This window comes from Mustela putorius, unplaced genomic scaffold, assembly GCF_011764305.1.
Source record: "Mustela putorius furo isolate JIRA1106 unplaced genomic scaffold, ASM1176430v1.1 tig00003853_pilon_pilon_pilon, whole genome shotgun sequence".
Taxonomy (NCBI): domain Eukaryota; kingdom Metazoa; phylum Chordata; class Mammalia; order Carnivora; family Mustelidae; genus Mustela; species Mustela putorius.
The window spans coordinates 1,902,047-1,922,856 of record NW_025422005.1 but is presented as its reverse complement, the minus strand read 5'-3'; the positions used below and the strand labels follow the sequence as shown (position 1 = coordinate 1,922,856).

The 20,810-nt window shown below is 67.2% G+C and overlaps 1 protein-coding gene across 17 annotated transcripts in view; it reads left to right on the top strand.

The window, feature by feature from the left end:
• The window catches only part of MEGF6 (multiple EGF like domains 6), an 82,533-nt gene that overhangs the window by 40,862 nt on the left and 20,861 nt on the right, over positions 1-20,810 (top strand). For 14 of the 17 annotated variants that reach the window (XM_013064649.2, XM_013064657.2, XM_013064651.2 and 11 more), the window contains one exon: positions 15,200-15,322. In XM_013064649.2, coding sequence (XP_012920103.2) covers positions 15,200-15,322 — 123 coding nt within the window. Of the gene's footprint in view, positions 1-9,740; positions 9,967-15,199; positions 15,323-20,810 lie in introns of those variants that run through there. The other 3 variants (XM_045063579.1, XM_004768726.3, XM_013064663.2) reach the window with 1 other exon arrangement.

Genomic DNA, 20,810 nt, shown 5'->3' with positions numbered 1-20,810 from the left:
AATGAGGCAGCTGGACGAGTCCCTCCTCTACGGACAGCCTCATGCTCCCCTAAGCGGGGAGCAGGTGTTGGTGTGGTGCACGACTGGGAGACCCAGAGTGGGCCATGTCCAGGGCAGTCCCATGAGCCTCAGCCCCTTCCAGCCCGCCCAGCCTCCGCGGATCCCAAGGATGCCCTAGTGCAGGACACATGCTTCTTCCCCTGGTTCCCCCAGGCTTCAGCCCAGGCGCCCCTGGAGGATCCCGCTCCAAGCCCCTGCCTGCTGCCAGCCCGCCTGGCCCTTCTGGGCCTCGGCTCCTGCATTCGGGTCTCCAGCCCTGGGAAACTGGCTTGTATACAGTTTGAGATGGCCCCAAGGTCCTCACTGTGAGGGGCTTTCTAGCCCAGGGGCCTCCCAGATTGGGGCTGGACCTTGGGTTTCCCATCCTCTCCCTTCTGGTCCTCGGCCCCCAGAGCTGGGAGAGCAGCCCCAGCCCCTTGTCTGTGTCCAGGAGGCCCTGGAGAAGGTGTTGGGGCCGCTGCACAGCTGGGGTCTGCTGACCCTGCCGCAGGCTCCCAGTGCTGACCTGGGGCCCCCGGGGCCGGGGCGGGTCCTGGAAGATAAATGTGCATTCCAGCCACCGGCCAGAGCCCTGCGCCAAGTCGGCACAGCACAGGGCCTGCAAACGCAGCCTCTCTGAGTTCCTTTAGGAAGCTTTGGAATCTCTTAATCCACCAGGTCCCGAAGGGCAGGCTAGGCTCTGCCATCTGGCACAGCTGTCCAAGGGCAGCGCTGTGCACAGAATGACCAGGAGGGACGTCAGGCCAGGGGCACTGGCCTCAGACCCTGCACCCCGCAGGGCCGGCCCTTTCTTTACTCCCCACCCCAGGCCGCTCCTTGGCCTGGGCCCCTGGGAGTTTGCAGACCCCGAGCCCTGCGTGTTTGGGATGGCTGGAGCCCCGAGTCACCGCAAGGCCGGCCGCCGAGAGCCAAGCGCCTGCTGTGTATTCTCTGTCCCCCTGCCAGCCCAGCCCAGCCCAGCCCCCCTGAAGCTGCAGCTCTGGCCAGCACACAGGACTGCTGGGGCGGCCAGCGGCGGTGAGCGAGCAGAGCCAGCAGGAAATCAAGATGTTACCTCCAAGGGGAGGACGGCTCTGCTCGCTCACACGTAGGGTGGTGCACCCGAGGTGACGGCGGGGTGAGCCCAGAAACCGCTCCCGGTGATGAATGGACACTATAAAACCCTGAGTGCTGGCACGGGAGCCTGGCTGGAGGGCGCCTTGGCCCTCGCACCAGGAGCATGGCCAGGCCCGTGTGCTCGTCATGTTCTGGGACACCGTCCTGGAGCAGGAGCCACGAGCTCTGGGAGGCGGGGGAGGCGGGGGAGCCGGGCGCACGCGCGTCTCCGGGGCGAGGCTGCACGGCTCCTGCCGTCTCTCGCTTCCCCGGGCGCCACTCGGCCTGTGTCTGCCTCACCCCCATCTGTGGGCGGGGGCTTTAGGGAGGCAGCAGGGCTTGGAGAGAAAGGCAGCCCCTCTCCCTTGTGTCCTGGCAGCTCCAGGGGCTCCAGGCCTGCTCTCCATGTCAGCACCTCTAGGAAGGCCATCCCAGCGCTGGGCCCTGGGGTCCTCGAGGTCCCCGATGAGCCTCAGCTTGATACCTTGGGTGACTCTGAACCTCAGTCTCTTTATCTAGAACGTGGGACGAAAAAGACTCTTGCCTCTCCAGGAACCACAGAGGAGCCGGGAAACATGTCCAGGCCCCTGGCCCAGCGTCCGTGGGGGCGCCCAGCCCCAAGACAGCTTTGGTGGGGAAGGGGGGTGACGGGGAGCAAAGGGCCAACCCACCCTGAGCTGGACCCGTCCTCCACCTGGCCTCGGGGCCCTTGCTTGCTGAGCAGGGTCCTCAGGAACCCGGCCCTGGGGTTGTGGAGACCACCCTGAGGCCAGGGTAGGGGGTTCTCCGCGCCTGCCCCAAGCCCCGCCCCACCCCACGGCGGGCTCGTTGGGTACAAGGTCGGGTGCGTCCCATCTGGGAGATGTGGCCAGCTCCACGCTAGGCCAGATGGTGTGGACTGAGGACCGCAGTGACATTGCTCCTGCTGCGGGGAGGTCTTGGTCCCACCCCCGGGGGAGAAGGAGGCTGCCGTTTGGAGAGAATCGGCTGTCGCCCGGGGGGGACTGAAGCCCGCAGGCCCGCTTTCCCACGGTGAGCTCCCGGGTTCCCACCGCTCTGACCCCCCTCCTCGCAGAGATAAGGGAGGCTCTGGGGGGGGGGCAGTGGGGCTGCGGGGGTGGGGGCTGTGCGGGGAGGAGGGGCCTCCTCCAGAGGAAGTCCTTCTCGGCCCAACACGAGAACAGCCGGCTCTTTTGTGGGGTGCTGGGTGGGCTCCCCCCGGCTTCTTGGTTCCGTCTTAGCGCGGGGTGGCCGGGCAGGGCTGGGGTCTGCGTGGGGGTGTCTGTGGGTATCCCATGAGGTCTTGGGGACAGTACGTGTCCCTGTGTCCCAGCCCCCGTGGGCCCAGCTCGGGTGTCTGCACTGCGCAGGTGGCTCTCAGGCTCCCCCGGCCGCCGGGGGACACCAAGGGGACCCGCTGCGAGGCACGTGTGCTCAGGGTAGTTTGGGCACGAAGCAGCTTCTCCGTGGCCTCGCCCGCCCAGCCACCCACCTCGGCTGTGGCCACGGGCTCCAGGCTGTCCCCGTCCTGGGAAGCCGCTGGGCAAGTGCTTCTCTCCCTCCCTCCCTGCCTGGCCTGACGGCTGGCCTGGCCTCCACCGGCCTCCTGCAGACGGCTGCCTGCGTCGCGCCGTCCCGAGGGAGAGGCAGGAATGTGGGAAGTGACAGGCCTTGATTAGGAACCTCCAGGGCTCGGGCTCGGGCCGGGAGGGCCGTGGGCGGACTGGAGCCAGCTGTGCTAGCCTGCGGCAATGCCCTGGGGGGGTGGCCAGGGGAGCTGCTGGGGACCCTCATCATGGCACCTGGGGGGCACCGACTGCCCTTCCATAGACCTTCATGGGGGAGGGGGCTTTCTCTGACCCTGTCCTGGAGTCCTTGGTCCCTCCACCCCCCCAAGAGAGTCTCAAGGGAGGTTCTTTGGTTTCCCAGGACAACGCTGCTGTCGCTAAACCCGGAGAAGGGGAAGGGTGGCGGGAGCCATCATGGTGACCACAGGAAGGACGTCTTGTCTCGTCCAGCGCGCACTGCAGGCCGGGCCAGTTTCGCTGCTGGGGCTCAGGCTGCCCTGGGGCCCCACCTTATAAAAGGCAGCGGGGGCCTGGGGTCATGCACCTGCAGTGCTACGTCTGGGCTCACACAGCTGGGGGTGTGGGGAGCAAAGCCCGGAGTGATGTCCCCTCCTGTTCGGGCCCCGGGTGGGGTTCCCTATCCTATCCCCTCTGGCTCGCCGGCGTCTCTGGAGCTGGGGGAGCCCCTTGCTTGTTCCCTGCCGTCCAAGCTGGCAGGGCCTGGCACGTAGTGGGTGCCCGACAGGTGTCTGTGCAGTGACCGGCTTGTCTGGGTCCGGAGACCGGGACAGGACAGGCCACCTGGCAGGCTCACTGCACACCTGCAGGCCTCAGAGCCCAGCCTGCACACACTCGGGCCTTCTGGTTGCAAAGCCCCTACCTTACTCCTGTCACGGCCTGGTCCCATGGAGGCCTGTCCTCTGGACACAGGCAAGCATGTCTGGCTGAGAACCGTGACCCTTCCAGGCAGGATGGTGGCCTTTCCGACTGGGTGTCTGCAGCCGGAGGCCTCCGCCGTCCGGGGCACCGAGAGTCGAAGGCTTTTCTTCCGCGACGCCGGCTGTTTTCATTCATCTCGTGAGCACACGGGGCAAGTATGCCCTTGGGTGCGGCCAGCTGGGGAGAAATGAGCGTCGCCACCATCGGCAGTCAGAACCCGCTGGTGACAGCCTGGCCGCGGGCCTGCCCACGCCCTGAGCCCGGGGGGAGACCTCAGGTGGGCGGCCTGCTGAGCCCTGGTGCCCGAGGCCAGCGCTGGGCCGGGGCTGGAGGCTGAGCGACGGCTGGGTGGGGGAGCTGGGAAGGCCGGTTCCGGTCCCTGAGTCCTGACCTGCCGCCGGCGTGGTCCTCACGCTCCGGGCTCGGCCAGGGCAGGCAGACGCGTGCTCACGGGGATCCTGCCCTGTTGTGGGGAGGGCACGGCACACGAGTCAGGCTGGAGCCTGTCCCTGTCCCGGAAGCTTCCGTCACTGAGCTGGGGGCCTGCTGGGGGGGGCGACCACTTCCACCCGGAGTCGCTGGTCCGGGGTCTTGGCCGGTTGCGGGCAGCAGCACGTGAAGCTCTCGGTGTCAAGCCTGGGGAGGGAGGCACGTGGCCCCTCCCAGCCTTGCCGCTGGGAAGGGTGGGGAGGCCACACCCTCCGCTTCTCTCCTCTCTTGCGCGGTGGGGTTGGGTCCCTTCCCTGTGAGTTTCTGCGCATCCTGAAGGCCCTCTCCCCCCACCGCAGGGCCCAGCCCCCGATTGGATTCTCCTGCCCAGGCTCTGTCCCTTCCTGTGGAATGATGGTCGCACCTTCCCCGCCCTTGCTGGCTCTTCTCCAGGCCGCTGTGGGAGGCAGGTCTGGGCTGAGCCTCCATTCCCGCCGTGCCCTGCTGCTCTGGACCCTGCTGGGCTTCTGACCCCACCCTGGCCTCAGCCGGACCCCAGAGGCCCATTGACAAGCCCTCCTCGCTCCCTGCTCTGCCCTGAGCCGCTCTGCGGATGGGCAGCTGTACCAGAGCGCAGACGGCCAGACCCCAGGACTAGCGCATCTTCCATGACCAGACCGCGGGGAAGAGGAGTGGGTGGTGGAACCGGGGCCTGGGGCTGGCTGGGTCAGAGCTGGGGGGTCCTCTGGGCTCACTTGTCCCTCTGTACTTCAGGCAGACAGTGTCTGCCCTGGGCTCAGCCTGTGCACTGCGTGGCCTTGAGTACTTGCGGGGTGGCCTGGGGGCTCAGAGGTGAGAGGGGCCAATGGCCAGCCCTGCCAGCTCCCAACCTGGGTACCTGAGCGGGAGCATACAGGCTGCTGGCCCGGGACACCGGCAGAGCTCACCGCCAGCCCCACACCCACAGCGTCGTGCACTCAGGTGTGGCCTTCGGGTGGGGGATGCGCAGCAGGAGGCGTGACTGCCGGGGCCCAGCAGTCTGCGCGGGCTGTCGGGTGCAGGCCTGCCCAGCATCCTTACCTGCCTCTGAGCCCTCAGCCTTGCGCCTGCCCTGATGTCCTCCGATGGGCTGGCCAGCACACATGTGCCCCTCCCTGCTACCTGGCCACAGGCTGGCTGGCCGCCTTCCCCAGGAAAGCTCCCCATCAGTCAGTTTTGCCATCTCCTCTCCCCCGAGTGCAGCGTGGGCACCAGGGCCATCTGGGCAGCTCAGTGTCCTCCGTGAGAGCCAGGCCTTGGCGGCCGTGGCCCAGGTGGGGCTGTCCGCATCCCGGACTCAGGCACTCCCAGGCCTGGACCTGGCCTCCCCACGGCCTTTGCACGGCAGCCGGGGAGCAAGACCAGCAGCCGGCTGCCACAGACAGGGCCTCGTCACGCGCACACACGTGTGTGCCCACGTGGGGGGGAGGCCTCAGGCGCCGCTCCGGGCCAGCCTCTGCGGTGCCTCCCAGGCCAGACTCGGCCCCGGGCTCTCTGCTGTGGTGCCAGTGTCTGATGCCCTGCGAGCCCGCTGGTCCCCAGAGGAGGGCGTGTGGGCTGGAGGCTGCCCCACCTTGGGCTCTCGGAGGGGGGGCATGTGTGAAAGAAGAGAGGCACCCCCATTTCCGCGTGGCGCCAGCCAGGGACAGCTGCCGTCGGGACTGGCAGCCGGGCTCTCGGAGACAGCCCTGGTTTTAATTTTCCTTCCCTCTACTTGGGTGAGGAATCCAGCCGAGTAACGGGTTTACCATGAGGCTGGCGCGGGGACCGGCCGGCTCGGGCTCCTGAAATCAACAGCCGGCGGGGGAGGGCGTGGGGGAGGGACGGGGGTGCGGCGTCCCACGTGCGCAGGCTGGACCGCGTGTGGCCCCAGACCAGAAGCTGACCTCCGGACCTCGGGGTGCAAAGAGCCCCGCAGGCGTGGGTCACCTGAGGGCCCAGAGGAGGCCGGGGGGGGGGGGACTACTGAGGCCCCCCTGAGGCCAATGGAAGAGAAGCCCGAGACAGAAGCCGCCTCCAGCCCCTCCCTGGCCCTTCTTTCCTGCTGCTGGGGGTCCTGTCAGGGGCTCTCCGGTCGCTGGCCTGTCCTGTTACAGTCCCTGTGCCCACTGGGACACTTGCTTGTCAATGCTCGCCCCCGGGAGGGACACAGGACCTGCCTGACTTCAGCAGGGGCGGGGAGGGGAGAGTGAGTCGAGGTGCTGGCAGAGCCTGAGCCCGGGGCCCGAGCGTCCTGGGGCGGCCTGTCCTTGCCCCCTTTCCTGTGAGTGGGGTCCAGTCCCCGCCCCCGCCCCCACCCAGCACCGGGGCTGCCTGTGGGCCCCGTGTCTGCTCCTCCTGTCAGGAAACTGCTGTGCCCATGGACCTGCATCCTCAAGCCTGGGCATCCAGGGATCCTAGGCAGTGACTTCTGGGGGTTTCTCCGGTGCCTCTCCTCTCTCGCGCCCCTCTCCCTGCAGAGGGTTTCGCCCCTCCTGAGGCTCAGAGGCCGGAGAGTGCCCAGCCCCCAGAAGACCGGGAGGGTCCAGACCCACGGTTTCCCCCTCAGGGACCAGACAGGGGGCCCGATGCTTTGGCCTCCTCGGGTGCTGCTGGAGGGCCTGCCCGCTGCACGTCCAGAGCCCCTGGGACAGACACGGCTCAGTGAGGGAGGCTCCGCAGTGCTCTGCTTCCTGGCCCCGCCCCCCACCTCCGTCCCCAACCCAGGAGCATGTCCCTTCTGCCCTGGAGCCCCATGTCAGGGGCCTGTGACGGGATGGACCCAGCCCTTGGGGAAGTGGGGTGTTTGTGGGGTGGCCCGGGGCCCTCACTGCAGCCTGGGTCCTGGCGAAGGAGCCCAGTGGCCGCCCAGCTTGGAGAGGAAAGCTGGAGCCGGCCTGCGGGGCGGGGGGACCCGCTCCTTCTGCTGACACAGACATTCCGAGGGGCAGAGACGCCCAGCCCGCATTTCCGCATCGAGAAAGCATTTCCCAAACAGCTTCCAGACCCCACAGCCTCGGGCCTGGATGCGCTTGGCGGCACCGCAGCGGGGGAGGGGTCAGTGGGGCGGCCGTGGGCACCATCTGCACGGCTGATGGCATCCCGCGCTTAGCGGGCTGCTCCCTGCGCGGCCGGGCCCGAGTCCTCCTGCCGGGCCTCGTGGGGGCTGGAGGCCCAGAACCCTCCGCGGCCCCGCAGGCCTTCCCGGCGCGCTGCTGGAGCTCATCTCATACCCCGCGATGTCCCGGGCTGCTGCTTCCCAGACTGCTCTCTGCTCTTGCCGGCCCCCGCCCCTGCGCGGGCTGGAATGTATAGCAGTCCGCATGCCAGGGTGGAGGCCGCCCCTCGGTGGGACAAGAGGGCCTGAGGGGCGCTTCCCCGTCAGCTGATCGGGATGTGCAGGCCCAGGGACATGGCTTTGTGGGATAGGAACTTTCCTGAGGTCCCTTGGCTCTTCTCAAGCTGGTGTGGCCAGGTTCCAGGATGCCTTCTGGGCTGTGACTTCATCCACCAGGGAGCAGGGAGGCTGGGTCCCAGGACGCTACCCCTAGGAGACTCGGCTCTAGACGCTGCCGTGGGTCTTGCTGCTTGGCCTAGGGGCAGGGACCCGGTGTGCAGACCCGGCCAGCCGCTTGGGCTGATCCTTACGGACTCTCGGCGCCGCATTTTCTGCATCCGCTTCCCCTCCTCTCGCACGGCGACCTGTGATGGCCTTCCCTTGTTACAGTCGGGGAGACGAGCACAGAGGGGTTTGTCCCCTCGGTAGCAAGCTGGGGGCTGGGCACGGGGACCAGCACCGGCCCACAGAGAGCCATGGTGTGGTCTTAAGTTCTCCCGAAGCAACGCTAAAAAAACTAAGAAATCAGGGACATTGATATGAATGATCGATTTTACTTAATGCCACATATGCAAGTAAAACCACTTACACGTGAAATTCACGTAAAAAGGACTAAGGTGATTCCTCACTTCTGTTTTGTACCAAGAACCTGGCGTGTTTTAAAGGACGAGTGACAGCCCCCATGCTCAGTGGCCGAGGGGGCTTGTGGCCCTGCCCTGGGACACAGGACAAGGCAGAGCCCTTTGCCAGGGTGGGCAGGACTTGCGGGGCTACACGAGGAGACCAAGGCTGGTGCCCCCCGCTTCCTGTCTGGCTCTTCCTCCTCCCACAGCCCTGGTCCTGAGAGACCTTAGGGTGGGGACTGCCTGGGACTTAGGGACCCCTCGTGGGGTCTCTGCAGGGCCTTCACCCCAGAAGGGCGCTCTTCTGAGCTGTACCCTGGGAGTACCCCAGGCCCTGCTGCCTAGCGGTGAGGGTGACCTCAGAGTCAGCTCCCGATGGTGTCCCTCTGCCCTTCCCTGGGACACAGAGCTTGTCTCCATGGCCTCCTGACCCCTGCCTCCTGACTGGTGGCCGCGGATGAGGGGCCCCTTGGCTTCCCGTGATCACTGGTTTGGGAGCTGTTGGGAAATGAGCAACAAAGTGCTGCCCCGTGTGGAAGGCGCCGCACGGCGATCCGACGGCATGCCCATCCGGGAGACTTAGGGGAGCTCCCAGGATGAGACGCCCGAGTTCAAGGGCTGGTGGGCCGTTCAGACGGCAGACAGGAGAGAGGCTCACCCGGGAGGCGCCGGCAGACAGGCAGGCAGGTCCTAGGCAGGCCCGTTTCTGCCCTGCTGGGCGCCTGGCAGGCAGGGGGCCAGTGGGATGGGCCAGCCTCTGTACCGTGGGCAGGACTGGGTGAGGCCAGGTGGTGCCTCTCTCCCCGGACCTGGCCCATAGGTGGGCTGCACAGAGTGCCGGACAGCAGGGCCTTGGCCCAGTCGTTGGCCAGAGGTGACGGGCTGGCCTACACAGGGTCCCCGGGTGAGACCTCAGGGGCCGGCAGGGGTTAGGGGTCAGATAGATGCTCATGAGACCCATATGCCTAGGTTCTTAGGAGGCTGCCTGCTTGGGACGAAGCTTGAGCCTCAGGCTGTGCCCTCGAGTGAGGGCCCGGGGGTTGGATGTGCCTCCGAGGCTCAAGTAGCAGGACACCTGGGGCTCACTCTGACCCTCTCCCACCTGTCACAGGCGTATAGGGACTCCCTCTGGGTGCCAGCCCCCGGCCAGAGGAGGACGCCACCGTGCAGGGAACCGGCGGCTGGGGGCTGCAGACCTCTTCCCCCAGGTGCCTGGCTCCCACCCACCTCACACTGGGCAGACCCCGGCCCACCTAACTGTCCTTCCGAAACCCCCAGTGGCATTTCCAGGGTGGCCTTCTTTTCTGCCTGGGTGTCTTCCGTGTGGGTGTGGGAACGCATGTGTCCGTGGGGACGCATGTGCCCGCACACGTCTGTGCGGGGGATGAGGGGGGCTGTGTGTGTCACGTGCGCATCTGCACACGTGGGTCTGTTTGTGCACGTGTCCCCAGGGGTCCCCCGGAGGGTGCCTGCGCGGGGCTCCGCGTCGGGGTGCGAGAGCGCGCGCGCCAGAATGCACGGGACGAGGGGCGGGGCGCGGGGGGGGGGGTCAGCGTGGCCCGCGGGGGCGGGGCGGGGCGGGGCGGGGCGGGGGCGGCCCCAGCGCCTGGAGGATTTGGCCTTCACCTGCGGGGGGCGGAGGGAAAGCCGAGAACAAAAAGGCGCGGGGCGGGGCGCCGGGTTCAGAGCGCGCGGGCCGCTGGGGTGCGCGCAGCTCGCCGGCCGGCCATGCGGGCGTCCCGGGGCCGCGGGGCCCTGACGGCGCTCTGGTGCCTCGGGCTGCTGGGGGGCCTGGCACGCGTCGCGGGCACGCACTACCGCTACCTCTGGAGGGGCTGCTGGCCGTGCCACCTGGGCCAGGCCGGCTACTCCGTGAGCGCCGGGGACCGGAGGCCAGGTGGGCGCCGGGCGGACTCTGCGCGGGGTGGGGGCGCCGGGCGGACTCTGCGGGCCCCCTCTGCACCTCTGCGCGGGGTGGGGGCGCCGGGCTCCGCCGCGGGCCCCCTCTGCACCTCTTTTTGAAGCCGGTGCGGAGGCTGAGAGCGCGGGAGGCTGCAGGGAGCAGGGCGGGGGCAGTGCCGCTGGCGGCCGCTTCCTCTGGGACAGGCCCTTCCTCCCTGAGTCATCGGACCTTCCGTGCCCCCCTGACCTGGCTGCGGGGTCTGCTGACAGCCAAACGGTCTCTTGAGCGGAGGGAAGAGAAGCAGGCCCTTACATTTGCCTGTGGCACGGGGTGGGGGGATGCCCCGCCCCCGGCACTGGCAGCTGGGGGGTCAAGAAAGAGGAGAGCTTCAGAGGAGAGCCGTGGGGTCCCCAAGCAAAGTCCGCCCTTCCAGGGTCCCTAGAGCCCCTTGGCGGTCGTGTGCGGTCGTGTGCGGTCGTGGCAAGTGCCATCCTTCCCATCCCCTTCCCCAAGCCTTGGGTGTGTGGCCACGCCGGTGAGCTGCAGAGGGAGCCCCGAGACCCCAGCAGCTCATGGACAGCGGATACTCCCTTGTCCGGGTCTGTCCTGCCTCTCCCTGCCCTTCAGATCTGGTGCCCGCCGTGGGCCAGACTCCCCGCAGGAGCGCCTCAGAGGTTGGGGCCGTCATCCTCGGACCGGGAGGCAGGCCCTCCCCTCCAGACCAGCCCTGGCCCCTGAGTGTGGCTCTGTGCAGGGCACCTGGTCTTCTTGGCGGCACTGGCCCTGCTCCGCTGTCCTCTGGGCCATGTCAGCTGGGTCTCAGGCTGGGTCCCCACGGGGTGGGCAGCCCTCCTCCCACTCAGTGGCTCAGCCACAGCCAGGCCGGTGCTGTCACCCTCCTGCTGGTGACCATAAGCGCCGTGAGACCGTGTAGCCTCCAGAGGGAGGCTGTGTGAGGCTGGGCTTTGGGGAGCTCCCACCCAGCTCGGGTCCGCGCGGCCTTGCAGAGAGGAGAGGACGAGGGCCCGTGGATAATAGGGTGATATCTCTGGGCTTGAGGACCCTGGGGCATGTTTGGGGGCAAGCAGGATTCTGAACTTGATAACTACGTGAGTGGCCTTCCTGGTGGCATCCCGGAGGGCCCAGGTTTCCCGGGGAAGCATGCGCGAGGCTTTGGAGGAAGGGGCTGATGGGGCAGAGCACCTGTCTGCAGGGCGCTGTCTGCTCCACCGGCCGGAGCCCCTGGCCCGGGATGGGGGCGCCTCCATGGGCTCCCCGCGGCATGGAGACCGGCTGCCCAAGGACGACGGGGGGCGTCAGCCCGGTGTCGGCAGGCCACCGAAGCTCCAGCACACAGCTCAGCCTGGGGCGGCACCGGCTGCTCCCCCGGCCGCCGGCTGCTCCCTGTGCGGGCGTGAGCTGCACCGGACGCGTGGCGGCTGGGCCTCAGGCTGCACAGGGCCGGGGGTTGTGCTCCAGGCTCTGGTCCCCGGTTCCATCGGCTCAGCCTGGGAGGCTCGGGGCCTTCAAGCTCTCTTTCAGAGACCCCTGGGTCTGGGGACACCCAAGCCCCCCTCTGTGCTGTCTGCAAGAGGGATATCTTCTCTGTAGTTCCAGGCCTTGAGGTGCCAGTGCCCAGTTTGGGGCGACTCAGGGCCCGGGTCCCGTGTCAGGAAGCACCGTGTGAGGGCAACTGTTGGCTGGAGAGAGCCGGCCTGCGGGACAGGCCCTGGGGAGGGCATCTGGCCCCCAGAGAGCACAGCGGACCTCACTGGGGGGCGGGGGGCAGGAGGCTGGGCTGGACAGAGGCCCCGTGTCTCCCCATCTCTTTCTCCTGACATCCCGTCCCCACCTTTAAGGGCCTCGTGATGACTCTGGGCCACCTGCCTGCAAAGTCCCTTTAACTGGCGAGGCTCCAAGAGTTAGACTGCGGACCCTTCTGGGGGCCGTTACTCAGCTGACCCCGCTCTCCTTAAAGACACTGAGCCTGTGGCTCTCGGTCCCAGCCACGGCCGCAGGGTCAGCAGCTGCAGGTGGCTGGGGTCGCCGGAGGAGAGCGGCCCCCACGTGGCCGCCTCGGAAGCCGGGCAGGCAGGGTGAGGGACGCAGGTCCTGCGTGGCTTCCTGAGAGTCGGTCTCCTCCGCAGAGGGGCCCCGGCAGGAGGTCGGGTGGCCACGTGCCCCGCTGCCCTTCCACAGGCCCCCCTTGCCTGGAGGGCTGAAAGGGGAGGCCTCAGGCTCTTCAGCTTTGAGCTGCCTGCTGCGTCCCGATGCCCGCGCGGCCAACAGTGCCCGGGGGCCCTGCAAGTGGTGTCTGAGCATCATTGCGCCTGCCGGGCCACAGCTCGCAGACACTGTCCCCACCGGGGCCGGGTCACCGATCGCCGGGGCCGGGTCGCCGATCGCCAGGGAGGGCAGGTCCAGGGGCCACTGGAGAGCTTGGGGCTGCCGTCCGCGCGCCAGCCCCTTCCCCCGGGGCCGCCGTGGGAGATGGCTTGCAGACGTGGCCCTGTGCGTCTTAGCACGGAGCAGGGTTTCTGTCCGCTGGTATGGACACTTGAGTCTGAATGTTCCTGTGCGGGCAGCAGGGGGCCCGAAGAACGGTGGTCACGTGGGCGGGGGTGGGAGCCAGGCCGGAGGCCCCGGCCGTCAGGGCAGCCCAGCTGGAGGGACCCTGCTGGCTGACGGCGGCCTCCTGCCTGTGCCTCCCCCGAGTGCTTCATCCCAGACTGTCCATTTGCTGTCTTTGCGGCCCAAAGGGCTGCGGGGCTGGCCGAGGGGTTGACGTTGTCCTGGGCTCGCCTTGCATCCCAGACGGCTTGTTCAGACCTGCCCAGAGCTGCTGGAGGATGTGGCCGCCCAGCCAGGTGTCCGAGCAGCCTCCCCCCCAGCTGGGGTCTGGAGTGAGCCGAGCGTGATTATGAGCTGCCGGCCGAGAGCAGGGTTCCCGGAAGCCAGTGTCCCTGCCCGCCAGTGTCCCTGCCCGCCAGCGTCCCTGCCCGCCTGCACTCCCGGCCCCAGGGCCACATCAGGAACACAGCTGCCACCGGAATGACGCCCTGGCAGGGTTGGTCTGGACACTGAGGCTGCCGTCCACCCTGCCGCCCCCACAGACAACACATACCTGGCATGTCTTCCCTGAAGTTTCACTAAGCACCTACTATGTGCCTGGGGCCACGTCCCCCACGGTCGCATCTTTACTTCCTCTCTGAGCCCCCATGGGGGGTTGCCCGCACCTCCCTTCCAACCACTTGCCACCCGGCTGACTCTCCCACAAGAGGGCCCTGGGTCCCTCTGTCCCCCACTCTCCTGGGGACTCTGCTGGGGCCCTTTGACCTCTGCCTTCAGGCTTCTTCCCAAGAGCCACCCGTGTCCATCCTGAGAAAGCTCTGGGCTGCCGCGGGCAGAAGAGAGCCTCCCCGCATCTTTGGGCCTCTCCCCAAGGCGCTTGGCATGGCCCTGGGGGTCTGCTTGGACTGACCCGGTCTGTGTGTGCAGCAGAGGCCCTGGCCTCCTGGAGTTGGTTTGCTGTCATTTCTGGGGCTCCAGGTCTGTTCTCCACACGTGGGCTGGTGGCACGGTTCCCATGTGTGTGGGAAGCACAAGCTGGTGGGTGGGCACGGGGGATGGCCGGGGGAGCCTCCCCTGTACCCCACTTTTGGCACCCTTCACAGGCGGCCTCAGATGGCTGGCATTTTAGGAGAATGGAAGCTGAGCATTTTCCCGGGAGGGAACCAGAGGCTGGAGTCGTGCCTTGATGCTGGAGTGGAGCGTCTGTGTGTCTGTCTCCCTGCTTTTGTGGTTGGGGAGGCTGGCGTCTGAGAAATGTGGACTGGCCTGCGGCCCGGCATGGGCTTCCAGCCCTGTGCCTGGTGTGCCGGGGGCCCCTGTGTCTGCAGCAGCCCCCTCCCTCGGTCTCCGGGTCTCCCGCACAGTTGTGTCCCTCCTGGCGTTAGCCGCGCACACAGGTGTCTCAGTGGCCTGTTCTGACCACTTCCCGCGCTGCCCAGCCTCTCCGGGGGCCCGGGTTGGGGGATGGAGGTCTGGGGGGAGGGATGAGAGGTTAGGGCAGCTCCCAATTTCCCCTTGTCTCTGCGTTCCTGCAGGAGGAGGTGACCCTCCTGGGGTGCAGGCCCGCAGGCCCCTGGCTCTGGGGAGGGTCTTTCTGCTTCTCTAGTTCTTAGCTGGGCTCCTGGGGTGGCCCCACTGGCCCCTTTGGGCTGGCCTCATCCACTCCTGGTTAGCACTTTCTCTGTGGCCTGGGGCGCTGTGGGCATGGGTGCTGCTCTGGTGGCTGGTGGTCTCGGGTGGAAGGTGTTCTCGCAGCCGCGTTTGGGACCTCCATGACGTCCTGTCCTGGGGATGTTGCCGGTGGTCTCCTGTCCCCCAGCATGGGAAGGCCCCCGGGAGACCCGGGCAGATATCACCCACGTTAGTTTCCCAGGACCAAAACAAATACAACAGTAGACGTTGATCCTCTGACTGTTTTGGAGGCTGGAAGTTCAGCATCAAGGTGCCGGCTGCTTCCCCCGAAACCCCCAGGGGAGACCCTTCCTTCTCTCTTCCTTCCAGCCTCTTGTGGCCCCACCTGGTTCCTAGGCTGTGGCCACCCCATTCCAACCTCTGCCTCCCCGCGTGTCTCCTGTGAGGCCCCTGGTGGCTGGATGTACCCCCCCATTCAGCGCGGGTAACTAATTGCATCTGCCTCTGAAGGTGACGTTCTGAGGCTCTGCGTGGATGTGAATTTGGGGGGACGCTGTTCAAGCTCTCTCTCCCCTAGCCAGAGCCCGAACAAAGGCATCTCGTGCATTACTGGCTTTTCCTTTTGGGCTCACGGGTCCCAGAGAAGCAGCTGGCCCTGTCCTGAGTATTTCTGGATCTGGACCTTTGGGGTAGAGCACCAGCTCCAGGTTCAGTCTCAAAAGGCCTGAGAAGCTGGGCCCCCCCCACTCCCAGCCAAGTGCCGTCTGCAGCCGCTGCCTTGTCCAGACCACTGCTCCTTGTGTTGTGTCTGACCCCCAGGGCTCCCCACGTTCTGGCCACCGCAAGGTGGCGGCTCTTCCCCCCAAGCGGGCTGGCCGGGTGTGAGGGAGGGGCCCTGCCTTCTCCCCACTCTGCTCTGGCAAGCGTGGGCTCGGAGCGCGGGCACCTGAGCGGGGTTCCACTGTGAGGGTGCCTGGATCGGGGTCCCTGGGGCGGCTGACCCTTGGCCCGTGTCCCTGTCCAGACGTGGATGAGTGCCAAGTGCACAACGGTGGCTGTCAGCACAGATGCGTGAACACACCAGGCTCTTACCTCTGCGAGTGCAAGCCCGGGTTCCGGCTCCACGCGGACGGCAGGACCTGCTTGGGTAAGTGTCCAGCTGCCCCCCACCTGGGCTCTGGGCCACCTCCCTGCCTGGGTTCCTGGCCTCACTGGTGCCCCCACCCTCCTGGCTGGGCCCACCGGTGTGGGGCTGGGGTCCCCGTCCTCCTGGACCTGCTCAGGGGCTTGTCCTGCTGCGTGTGTGCTGCCCCTCGGGGCTTTGGCTGGCCTGTCGCGGAGCAGTGCGCCCTCCTGAGTCCCCAGGGCCTGGCTCTCCCATGCTGAGGCCAGACCCTGTGACCCTGGGGTGCGGAGGCCATGTTCCTGGGGTTCCTCTCTGGACTTGGGGAGGAGCCCTTGGGCCAGCACTCTCTGGAGGACCCTCTTAGCCGAAGCTGTGGTGCTGGGTCAGCAGGGGCCCAGGGCCCGGGGACCAAACTTGGGGGTGACTTGGGTGCTGGCTGGGTGGGAGCGGCTGGTAAGGGCAGGGGCAGGGCCAGCATGAGGCCACTCTTGGCCTGCAGAGCTGGGGCTCCTGGGCCCTGGTCCCCCCACCCTGGCTTTGGGAAGCTTAGGGGGTTGGGCTGTGGCAGGTCGGGAAGAGGGAGCTGAGAAGCAGGACCCCGACCCTCACTTCCTCTGCAGGGCCTTTGTCTTTGGGGAGTAGACTTGTTGGAGGGGCCCTGGCCGCAGCGTGCTGTCCCCGCAAGCATGGAGGGCTACTGGGGTGAGGGGGACGGTGCCGGGTGCCCGCTGAGGTGGAGGGTGGAGGGGCTGCGGGCCGGGGTCTGGTGCTGAGCCCTCCGCTCGCTGCCCCCCAGCCTGGCCCCTCTCCTGCCTGGCTCTGGACACAGGGGCCCAGGGCCCGGGGCTGCTGTGACTGCGAGGCCATGCCATGGTCAATCCTCGGGGGGCTGGTGCGGGACGCTCCTCGCGTCCACCCTGGAGATGCTGTGCTGCGATGTGGCAGGGCGGCCCGCCAGCCCCGGGGGCCTCCGGGCACACACACTCTCACATGTCCGGGCGCCGCTCGGGGGGGTGGGGGAGGCAGCTGCTCTGCCGTTTCTCCGGGTCGGGAAGTGGAAACACATGTGGGAAGTGTAATGTGCTTCCAGACAGACCCAGGGGGGGGTTGCGGCCCCCAGTTGGGGGTTAGGGGAGGGGACTTCTGGGAGCCTGCTGGTTCCCCCAGGCCCCTGGAGATCCCGGAGAAGGGTGTCCCTGGGGCCCGGGCCATGGTGGGCTGGGCTCGGCCTGGGGGGTGCCCACTGTCCCCTCCCTGCTAGGGGCTCCCCCGTGAGGGGTCTGGGGCTGGGACACCCCCCACGTCTCTCTGGTCTCCCTGTCTGCTGGTGACGCCTTCCGTGAGGTGCCTGACGGCAGGAATGCCTGCTGGTGTGGGGTGAACAGCAGGCAAGGGCAGGGGTGCCTTCCTGGCCATGGAGGGACAGGTCGTGGCCTCGGAGTGTCCTTCAGCTGCTGCCTGCGGGACGCCTGGAGGGGTGCCCCTCGCTCTTGCCCCGGCCCCCAGCCCACCCCGGCTGCGCCGCAGCTCTTCCCGGGCGCCCTCCCTGTCTGTGCTCCAGGTGCAGAGGTCTCCGTCTGTGGCACTGGCTTAACTCAAACATCTCTCCGGGGTCTGCTGCCAGGGCTCCTGGGGTGGTCTGCACAGCCTGGCAGGAAGCTGCTGGGACCTCACGGCTGCTCGGCGGGCAGCCCCAACGCCGTGCTCCCAGGCCAGCCCCCGCTCTCTTGGAGCGGGTACCCACCTCCTGGCACCCCGTGGACTCCCCGTTGCTGGGAATGGTTTCCTCAAGGCTGTTGTTGGGCCTCCCCCCTCTCGACTGGAACCCCCAGCAGGACGCGCTTGGTGCCCCGCTTACCTGCACACACCTGGCTCGTTTTGGTGGCTTCTTTGTACCGGGAGCTCCCGGGAGCTGAAGCGCTGCCAGGGTGCAGGCCGGGGCCCGGGGCCCCCCACGGGGTGGGGTCTGGAGTTGGGGTGGGTGTGTCAGGCTTGGTCCCCTGGGAGCTGCCTTTTCTGGAGGGGACAGGCCTCTCCAGGGAGCTTCTTCGAGGCAGAGTGGAAAGTGTTTGATTTTCTCGCTAATGCACCCTTTTGGTGTCCGGGGGACCTGCCCAGCTGCAGCGTGTCCTTGGGTGGGTAGGCGGGGACGAGCTGCTTCCAGGTGGGGGCCTGGTGGAGGGCATTGCTGGACCCTCCGCAGGCTCTGAGTGGGGAGCTGGACTTCCTGCCACTGGGAACTGTGAGCGTCTGTCCCCTCTCCTCTGGGATTCCCAGGGTACAGGACACGGGGAGGAGCTGGGCCTCCTCTCACTGAGGTTTACGGGGCGCCCTCGGAGCTCAGACCACCCTATGGCTACAGGATGCTCACGGGAGGAACTGGGATAGGAATCCCGCACCCCCAGCGGGGCCCAGCTGCATAGCTGCTCTGGAACCCCTCCCCTGGGGCCTGCTGGGAGCCTCTTCTGGGGGAGGGGTGCCGGGAGCTCCCCTGGGACTTTGCAGGAAAACAGCCCCAGGCGCCCACTCCCGTCCAGCAGCTGGAAGTAAGAATTACCGAGAGCTGGAGGTCGGGGCGGAGGAGCTCCCTCCGCAGTCTGACCGTCGTTCCTGTGATGCCATGTCATGGGGTCCTGAGGGATGTCCGAAGTCCTCAAAGGCACATTTGAGTGGGGGCCTTGAAACACACAAGGGGGGCTTTGAAACTGTGGAACTTGCCTCCGAGGCAGGGAGAGGACAGGAAATGCACGGCTTTCTCCCATTTCTCCTTTCTAGAAGGTCTGATGGAAATAAAACACAAAAAGGTTTTCATTCTTCAGAAAGAGAATTTGCAAGAAGGACTTCGCCATCAGCGGGAAGCCCCGGAGCGCCACCCACTTAGCCTGGCCCCGGAGAAGGGGACGCAGCCTGGCATCTGGCGTCCCGGGGCTTTCCATGGCCAGGGAGCCTTCGTGGATGTGTCCCCCAGCCTGGGGTTGCGAAGAGCAGGGCCTCGTGTTAGTCTGCCCTGCTGTCACCCTCGGGCACGGAGCTGGCCTCTCTCCTTTCCCGACTCGGGGCTTAGGATCAGGGGACGTGTTTAGGGAGGGCGTTCTTGCTTCTTGGCGACATCTCGCCGAGATCCAGCCTGCGAACCCATGGAGAGCCGCCGCTGGGCACTTTAACACTTGGGCCTGGGAAGCCCACTTCCCCTGGGCAGCTGGGCTCCCGGTCACCTGTCCCGTGGTCCCTTCTGGATCCTGCTCTTGGATGCGGATGCTTCTCCACGTCCCCTTAGGCAAGTAGGACCTCAGGGGGTCCCTGTGATATCACCCTCCAGTAGCGGTCCCGCGGGATGCCCTGGGCCAACCACTTGGAAGACCTGGGCTCTCCATCCTCCCCCACTTCTGCCCCCCCACCAACTGTGCTGACACCATGCACTCCCCACCCCCTTCACCAGTAACTGGATGTCCTGGTTCCCTCTCCTAGGAGTCCCATGCCCACGGCGTGGGGGAGGGGCTCCCCAGCTCTGCCTTTCCCTGGGCCTTGGGAGTGTCTCTTTCCCTGCCAGGCTGGGGTGTCTCCCAGTGAGGGGGCAGCGAGGGGAGTCCTCAGGGAGGCCGCGTGGCCCCGCTGGAGGCCCCAGGCAGCAGGAAGGTGGAGATCTCCAGGCTTGTCTCCAGCCCCATCCCCGCAGAGTTGTGCCGTTCTGAGAACGTTCTCCAGCGGCCCCCACACCCCCAATCCCGCAGGCTGCGGCTGCTAGAAGTCGCCTTCCCAGCCCCAAGGGGCCTGTGGGTCTGGTTGGGGCCACTGGAAGGGCAGCCCCGCCCCTGGGACGCCCCGGGATGCTGTGGTTTTGCTCAAGCCCAGGAGCCCAGCGATCAGCCTGCCAGCTCCCGGGGGTGACCAGATGGTCCTGCTCCAACTCAGGGGAGCCAGGGGCAGTGGTCAGAGCCCGGGCTGGACGAGGACACCCAGCAGGGAAGCAAGGGCAGCCCGGGCCGTGCAGCGGGCAGGGATGGAGCCAGGTGTGGGGTCTGGCGGCTAGGCTGCAGGAACAGCCTGTGTGTCACACCTTTGCTTTACCCCGAGGTGGGAGGTGTGGGCCGGCGGTCGGCACGGCCTGGGTCCTGGCCGCCCCCCCCCGCCCCTGTGGCTGTCTCTCCCTGGCTGGGAGTCCAGAGTGGTGGGCGCTGGTGGGTGTGTGGTCTGTGACGAGGCTGGCCCAGCCCCTGGCACGGGGGTGAGGGCGGCCACTTGCAGAGCCGCAATTCCTCGTGGCCGCCTGCTGTGCAGGAGCCCCAGCCGAGGGCAGGGAGCAGGATGGCACGCACACGGCCGAGGAGCTGGCCACCCCTGCCTGGAGGGATGGGGTGGGTTGAGCCCGAGTGAGTCTCCCCTTCTGCCCTGCCACGCTGGCCGTGTGCCCAACAGAGGGCTTTCCAGAAGGAAGGACCCTGTGGGTGGCCTCTGGCCACATGTGGTGGGAGGCTCGTGGGACCTAGAAACCAAGCCAGTCCGAGGGCCATAATTACCAAACCCGTGAAGGCAGCGGGGACCAGAGCCACCCCAGCCTGCCCAGAAACCACAGGGCTGGGTGTGGAGGTGGTGGCAGAGCCGGCCGGCAGGCTCGGCGAGCTGCTGACAGCAATGCCCTCCCGCGGGTGGCCGGCCGGGCAGAGTCGCTGCCCACCGCCCCACCTGCCGCCCCTCCTCCGAGTCACTGGGATGCCCTGGGGTCTGAGTCCGTGCCCAGGTCTCCGGGCTGCCCCCGTGCCTGCACCCGCAGAGACCCTGGGCCGCGGGCAGAACGGGCCCTCCCCCCACCTCCCCATGTCCCTGCCTCCAGCTCAGGTAGCCCCAGCGCCTTCGTGAGTGGACGCCCTGCCTGCAGGCCCCTGGGTGGTGGCGGCCTCTGCTGGCGGGAGGCAGGCTTGCAGCTCCTGGAAGCCGCCCGCGTGGGGCTGGAGCTGGGGGTCCCGGAAGGCCCAGAGGGAAGGTCTATCAGTTCGGGGCGCTGTAACAGGTCCCGCCACAGAGCGGCTTGAAGAACAGAAATTTATTTTCTCGCCGCTCTGGAGGTGGGAAGTTCCAGATCACGGTGCCGGCCGGTGGGTCTGCTGGTGGGGTCCCCCTTCCTGGCGGCCCTTCTTCCCGTGGCCTCCTGCGGCGGAGAGAGAGACGCAGAGATACAGAGATCTCACGTTCCTTCTTATAAGGACACAGGTTCTGCTGGATCCGGGCGGCACCTTTATGACCTCATAAAACCTAACGTTTCTCCACAAAAGCTCTGCCTCCGAGCTTTTCGGGGGTTCAGTCTAGGGTACACCTGTGAATCTCGGAGGGCCACGAACACGCGCCCCGGACCTCCTGTTTCTGCCAGGCTCTCAGCTTTGCTGTGGGTCCGAGCGGGGTCCTGATCAGCGGGAGTGCCCGGGCTGGGACGTGGATTCCACGGCTGGGTTTTGAAGTGACCCGAGGGGCCTGGAACCCTTCCCACCAGCTCTGGGCACTGGCCACACCCAAG